This window comes from Aedes albopictus, chromosome 2 (genome assembly GCF_035046485.1).
Source record: "Aedes albopictus strain Foshan chromosome 2, AalbF5, whole genome shotgun sequence".
NCBI lineage: Eukaryota > Metazoa > Arthropoda > Insecta > Diptera > Culicidae > Aedes > Aedes albopictus.
In genome coordinates, this window is record NC_085137.1 from 10,962,051 (window position 1) to 10,969,664 (window position 7,614).

The 7,614-nt window shown below is 38.3% G+C and overlaps 1 protein-coding gene across 1 annotated transcript; it reads left to right on the forward strand.

The window, feature by feature from the left end:
* Positions 1-210: 210 nt before the first annotated feature.
* On the forward strand, positions 211-1,741 carry LOC109429838 (uncharacterized). Its single transcript, XM_019705824.3, has 2 exons — positions 211-647; positions 701-1,741. The coding sequence occupies exons 1-2, from the start codon at positions 325-327 to the stop codon at positions 1,638-1,640; spliced, it is 1,263 nt and encodes a 420-aa protein (XP_019561369.3). The 5' UTR covers positions 211-324; the 3' UTR covers positions 1,641-1,741.
* The last annotated feature ends 5,873 nt before the right edge of the window (positions 1,742-7,614 follow it).

Below are 7,614 nucleotides of genomic sequence, written 5' to 3' on the forward strand. Positions count from 1 at the left end.
ATTATTCATTGTGTCTCATTTTTTTCGAGTCCAGTCTTTACATTACCGATCATGAACATGTGTTAAAGTAGAGAAGTAACTTATCAGTAAAAAATAACTTAAGAATACGCGAGCAATATAGAAGAACTACAAAGAGCAGATACCTAAGCAGATAAAAACGAGATCCTATCCATCATCCAATGATAAGCATCCGCAAGCGAAATATTTACAGTCATCATAAATTAGCTTGATTTTTGCCACGATAAACTGCATTATGTACTGCGCGCGTATCACCTTCGTTCAGTTATCGCTCGCATTTTGTCGCGATTGGGCAAAAGCCGCGGCATGTCTTCGCTTCAGGAGCTAGATATCTCGGCCACTGATAAGGAGCTAATCGTGCAAGCCTACATTCACGACGCTTCGACGCAGTTCAGAATTGTTAGCACCCGCGCGTCCAGGTTTGGCGAGCAACGTACCGGCTATTTGGGGGATCATTTTCTGCTGAAGTTCACGGTGCTGGTGACAAACGACGATGTAGTCGACGGGATGCTGGAGATTGAGGCGTTCGCCAAGGCTTTGCCTAAGGCGATTCCCTCGCTGGCCAGATACCTGGAGGAGACGGAAGCCTTCTCGAAGGAAGCAAAGCTTTTCCAGGAGTTGATTCCCAGGTATTATCGAGGTCCAAAAAGTTTAATGGTCAACTAAATCTCCCTATTTCCAGACTACAGAAATTGGGTCGTTTCGCACCGGAACCATTGTTTTCGGCACCGAGTGGCGAGCTGATTGTGTTCCGCAATTTGAAGCTGGAGGGATTCCGAACGTTGCAGAACAACGATGGGCTGTTCGACTTGGTTCATCTGGAGCAGGCTTTGAGAGTGCTGGCTAGGATGCATGCCGCTTGTTGGGCGTTAGAGAAGCAATGTGCCAAGTCGGTAACGGAGCTATATCCGACAGTATTGGATGAGAATTCGTGGATTGCAAAGGATAACTATCCTCGCGCGAAGGAATTGGAAAACAACATTGGTACGTTGTTGGCTTTGGTTCGGCACCACGAGAAAAACGGCAAACGCAGAGCGGATCTCGTGGAGAATTTACCGAATTGTGTTCGGCAGATCTACGAGCTGGTGAAGACTTCCAACGTGTATAGAAATGTGTTTAGCCATGCTGATCTCTGGAACAATAACGTAATGTTCCGCTACTCGGAGCATGGAAGTCCGATGGATTGCCTGTTGGTAGACTTTCAGTTGTCCCGGTACGTTCCTCCGGCGTACGATTTTAATATGTTGTTGAGTTTAACCATGACCAGCGGATACCGAAGGAGGCATTTGAGCTTCCTGCAAGGATATTACTATCAATCGTTGAGGATGGAACTCACTCGGCATGGGATGGTGATCGAAGATATTTTAACTGAGGAAGATTTCCGAGTGTCATGTCAACTATACAGAAAAGCGGGAGCCATTGACAGTTTTCTTATCAATCTCATAACATTGCTACCGAAGGACGCATTGGATGATATATTTTCATCGGCTGAAAAGTACGAACACTTTTCAGCAGAGTCGAAAACGGCCGTATGTTTGAAGGCTTTCGATGAAAGCTTGGCCTACCGGACTCGGATGATTGACATAATTGAAAATATAGTTGATACATTTGAGCTTCAGTAAAGAGCAAACGGGGCTTGCGAACGAGCGGGGTGTCCTGCGTAAAAAATCATTCTGAGTTTACGAAACTCTACTGAAGGTGGAAGGGATCCGCCATATTGCAACGCGAGGTTTGCATGTTTTAAATTTTAAAGAGATTTTCAAATAATCAATGCAGGTGTGTACCAAATTGAACATCTATCCCAGGTACCCGACTAGAGTATTGTAACAAAAATATAACACACTCCTAACAAACCATGATACTTATAACTCATTGTGATATAATCATGTTCAACATCCTTGATGTTTTCAAAATAATGTAACTCAATTACATCACATTATGTTATAAATGTTGTTTGATAACTCATTGTGTTATAATTTAGTTTTTAGTTTAATTGAGTCTTCGGCAAAATTATATCAAATTTTGATAGAAAATAGCAATATCGAAGATGAAATTCATATCACATTTTGTTATAATTTTGATCTGTTTATAACAAAATAGGTTATTATCTTGATTAGCCCCTTGTACTTTTTGTTACAATTTTAGTTATTTTAACATCACCCTGCATCTAGTTTATAACATAATAAGTTACAGAAAAATATTATAACATCATAACATAATATGATATAAACTTGATATAATTTTCTAGTCGGGTATGCAATCAAAAACTGTTGATAATTTGCAATCATAGCAACCCATGTCTTTAGTTCGTAAACACTGAATAAAATTTCAAACATTTAGACGTGCAATTTATGGCGATTTATCAATTTTCGAACCTAATATCGTTTGATTGCATCCTTTTCCAACCATTATCACACTTCCCAAGTAACAATCTTAATTCTATTTGGTTTTATTTGTTTTTATGATAGTTTTATCGGAACATTGCATATTCTAGTTGATCTTATCGGAGTCTCAGCTGAGCACAACTATTCTTCGTCAATATGTGGTTTTAAAAACACTTCCAAGAATACTTGAGGTTCAGTTCATAAAACCATAAACACAACAAGAACTGTTGAACTTATTTTCAGTTTTATAAGGTTCTTGTAGTTATCTTCAATCATCCGTTCTTGATCAAGAGCAACTGTTCTCGCATGAGAACAGTTTGGTACATGAAAAATACAAGAAAAAACTGAAGCATCAGATTTTGATTCTCATCGTTCCATTATTGCTGCCAATCAAGAACACCTACCCGGAAAACCAACCGCAACGCGGTGCAGTGCCAAGTTCCTCCGGTTGCAGCATTCGAAATGAGGTGGGTATGGTCATCTAGGACGTCGTTTCCCGTGCAATCGGGGTTCCAATCATCGATCTTCAAAATCAACAACTACTTACCTGTTGGAAGTGCTGACCAGAGGAATGAGGCACTGCACCGCATCAAGGCCGGTTATCGAAAAAGGTCTGCCTGGTTGGCAACGGTACCGGGCTGATAAATAAATTCATCGGACGAGATTCACAAAATCCACCGCGGTGCGATAATTTATTGTTTATTTACAATTTGGCGTACATGTTTTATGACGTCCTTGGCGGAGTTTGCATAAACCTATATCAAGAACGTTATAAACCTGAGTACTCTTGAGTAATACTTCTTACCCTTGCATAAGATGAAATAAATTTAAGGCGTTCTGGATGGAGGCCAACCAGGCTGCATTGAGAACGTTATAAATCCTAGTATTCTTGAGTTATGCTTTTAGCTCTTTAGACGATCTTATGGTGATGTTGATTAAAACCATCGATGATGGACCGACCACCGGCCTAGATTTCAATGGAAGCCATGTTGAGAAAACTCATGAGCAATGTTCGCATGACCAGGAATAATATTTTTAAATATTTTATTAGTGCGTTATAATGGAAGCGCGTTGCAATTTTTGGAAGTATCTTGCAACATATATATGATGAATTTCGCTTGGCATTTGGCATCCTTGTTACACCACGGAAATATTTCCAATTTGTGTAATAAATTAATCCCGATTACAATAATGTGTCATTTTCATTGTGTTTTTAATTTCAATTTAATTCACCAAACTTTTCTGTCGACATAAAAGCTGCATCAACAACAACACTGACAAATTTATTATCGTTTTATCGTGCACTTGAAGAATTCTACAAGGAGAGAGCAATTCGCCTTGAGGACAACTTGGGAAGTACAACAAGTTTTAAGAGAAATTTAAAAACAACTCTCCAAGAGCATCTTAGGATGGGCCTCTTTGGTCTTATGGCGGGTTTATGGTTGAGTTGATGTCGTGTTGCAGAGCAATTTGGTTTATGCATGGTTTTAAAGAACAGGTGTTGAAGAATACTTCAAAAGCATTATAAAATTAATTTTGTTACTTGGGTTATCATGTACATCCTGCTTGGCCCCGGAAAATATTAACAAACCAACAACAAACCCATTCCAGCAGATACCTAGAAGCACAACTTAACAATTTTAGAGATTTTTGACGAAGTGCATCATAATAAATATCTCAGCCGTCTGTCAACCAATTTTGGGATCACTTGGCACCAAATTAAAGCTACAACATCCTAGTAGAACGCTTTTGATTCTTATTTGGATTGGACATTTGGTTACTGAGATATCTTTCGAAGAGTAATTTCAGTAAATTCCTTTTAGCCGAAAGTTGCGGGACCCATGCAAACCCATGCATGGGCCACATCAAACCGTGACTTTTTATATAATTTGATGAATAATCAGCAGGAAAATATAATCAGACCACATTAGAGACTTCCGGTGGTATTGCAGAGGCAGCGTTGGGTGCTTCGCCGGAATTACGAGAGGCTTATATTTTCAGTTCTGCCCCTACGTTGAACATAAGTGCCATCAATAAGTTTCCCAATTCGATGATGACTTTGATGGAATTCTTACTTTTCTGAATAAAGTATTCATGAACATTTCGACTTGCGTCAACGGAAAGATCATGAGTACATATTCGACGAGAAAGGCAATATCATCACTAGGTGGATTGATGTGGTTTTTAATTATTATATTTGCTTGCCATCATACAAGAGCTACAATTATAAATGACTCAAGGTCGAACTGAAGATCATTCTACATCATATAAATACTACATTCTCTTCTTAGAATGCTCCTAAAATGTATCACAGTTTCTCTAAGATCATGTGAAGATAAGTGAAGCAAGTAAAAAGCATTATTAGAGTACAGGACATGGTTTTGGCCAGTCTAAGGTAAATTATTTTTCAATAAATAATGCTTCCTTGACCTCATATAAAGTGCATACTAGCAGGTTATTGTTTTCAATAAAATTTTAAATTACAAATTACAAATAAACAGGCATTTTGTTAAAACTAAAAATATGTTAAATAGTAGCTTTGAATCTATAAAATGAGGAAAAAATGCTCTCAAGTACTTCAGAACTAAATTATTCGACTAATTAAGAGATATTAGACAAAGTGTATCTCGATGAGTTTCTTATCCAAATGTTAACTTTTGGTGCTTAACAAAAGATACAATATTCCAGAATAAGTAAGCTATTTTTTAAGCATTCCATACAAGAATCTAGAAGGGGCTGACATTTCTGGTAGTTTTGCCAATGGTCAATGATGCTATTTTGGAAACCAGTCCACTTGATGCCAAAATCCACAATATTTTCTAATCATTCATAATAAATATGTTAAATACAAACAATACAACAATAATTTCAATAAGTTCAAGAAGGGTTATGTTCACCATAGGTGGATTAAATCGGGTTTTTGATCTGTATCAACAATATTTTTAGCCCTTGGCTAGTTCATCTGGGGAACCACCCATTACTTTCCTTCCGAAGGAAGAACTCACATTTTGGGAGTTTGTCGGAAGTGGATTCGATCCCAGGTCCTCGGCGTGATAGTCACGTGTTTAACTATCACACCAGATCCCCAACGCAAATTCTTGCTATTAAAATTCTCATAAAAGGTCAAAGCTTGAAAACTTTCTAAATTTCCACTATGGCCATAACTGTTACACTTACCCTATTTTTTAGCTCAAGAATTCGCACGGGAGAAGTAGCGAATCCGGTGATCCCATTTCGATACTATACGACGGCGTCACAGCACACAGGGCCTGGCATAGGGCCTAGAGGGCGTGTAAGTTCGCAGTCAAAATCTATTTGAAAGGATCTTTTACTTCTAACAATGGAACTGACGCCCTATCCGGACGGAGTGTGGATCCTCGGAAACGACAGAATCGCGCCAGGTAAAATCTTTCCGTTTCTCGACCAAGTTAACTTTGTTCACGTCGAGGAGGTGAAGACGACTGTCGAGGTGTGTGTAGTGGCAATCCCTGCTCGGTGTAACTGCCGAACCCTCTTTAGTATTCGAATATGAATATGATCATATCATATAATAAAGTTTAGTCTTCACTTGACTACGAACGTACTCGGACACAGTTGTTATTCATAATGAAGAACGTCTCGATTAGCTCGTTATAACAGTGTCGACGAGGAGAAATGTAGCTTCAACTTGCTGCACGTTTCGCGACCGCAGGTGTAAATATCACCTTTTGGCGTGAACTTTTCGTGCAAATTGTTTTTTGTTTGGCGACAAGCGTGCATATTGATTTTTTTTTATTTTGTGTGTGGTGCATTTTATTGATTTTATTTCAAGTACATATATCATTCTTTAGTACATTTTTTTCGCGTTACGTATGTGTATGTGTTTTGTTGCGTAATATTTGTTTTTGCTTTTTTTTCAATTTTTGAGGATAAATAAGTGCATCGGTTTATTTTGATAATTTTCAACGTCAATAATGTAATGTTCACGACCGCCGGTAATTCATTACTTTTGGCGTGAATTAGACAGTGAGATTTTTTTAGTGACGGTGCGCCGGTGAAACTTGGTGTTTTAATGCTTGCAACTTTCACGACCGCTGGCGTTTATTCGTTTTTTGGCGTGATTTTGTTTGTTGCTTTTTATGTAATATTTTTTGTGATTGTGTACGAACAGTTGTGCATTAAAAAAACTGCTAGGTCAGCCGTACTGCTTTCATCGTCCTATTTGTGGTGTAACTTAGCGTACGCTTTTTATCTTGAATTTGCCACTGTCCATTTTGTTTTTATGAAAGAGGATTTTTTTTTAGTAGTACATTTTTCCGATAGGAAAAATTGACTTTTTTGTCCTCTATTTTATTGCCACCATTTGCATAAAACTTTGTTTTATTGAGCACCATTTCCAATTTATCGACTAGACGGAGAGGAAATCCCGATCATAACCGATTTGATTTAACGATCAACTGTGGCCACCAGACGGTGAAATCGACTGCATATAAATACTGCTTTTGAAGTTGTGTTCGTGTGCGTAAAGATCCAATAATCTTGACAGCTTAGTGTTTTGGCTAGAAGGCTTAAGAAATTCAAGAAAATGCATTTAGCGCATTTAGTAGATGTTGTGTTATCGACTCGGTGCATTAAGTTGTCTTTGATGAAGATCGTTTGTTAAGTGCTTCCTGTGCGAGAACTTTGTGTGACCAATACCATGTGATGACCGTTAACCAGTTGTATTTTATTTACTCGCCACAGTTTTGTTTTTAGTTTCACTCCTTTTGTCGTTTGCTCAATAGGGGTCAACTGCGCAAAGTGCATCGACGTTTATTTGCTCCTTTGGTACTGGCTTTTTGTCTTGTCGTACCAACCGCATTTGTGGTAGAGTGCACTTGTTTACAACTTTCCAATCCGGAAACGAACGAGAAGGGTATCATTAAAAAAGAAATCGCTGCAGGTTGCTGTTTGTCCGGGAGACGATGGACTTGGATTGGATGTAGGAGCTTCAGCTAACACGACGGATTCTGTGTAACATTATCTTTAAACGGGGTGCAGTAGAACACAAATATTTCATATTGGATAGCAGCGCCTAAGAGGAGTGTGAAGAAAGGAAGATTTACAAGACAGTGTAACTAAAAAAATATTAGTATTCGAAATGTGTAAATTATCGATTTTAATATATGTTATTAATTGTTCTTATGTATCTAGCTTAAAGACTTTGCTATTAAGCTGTCAACTAAAGGGGGAA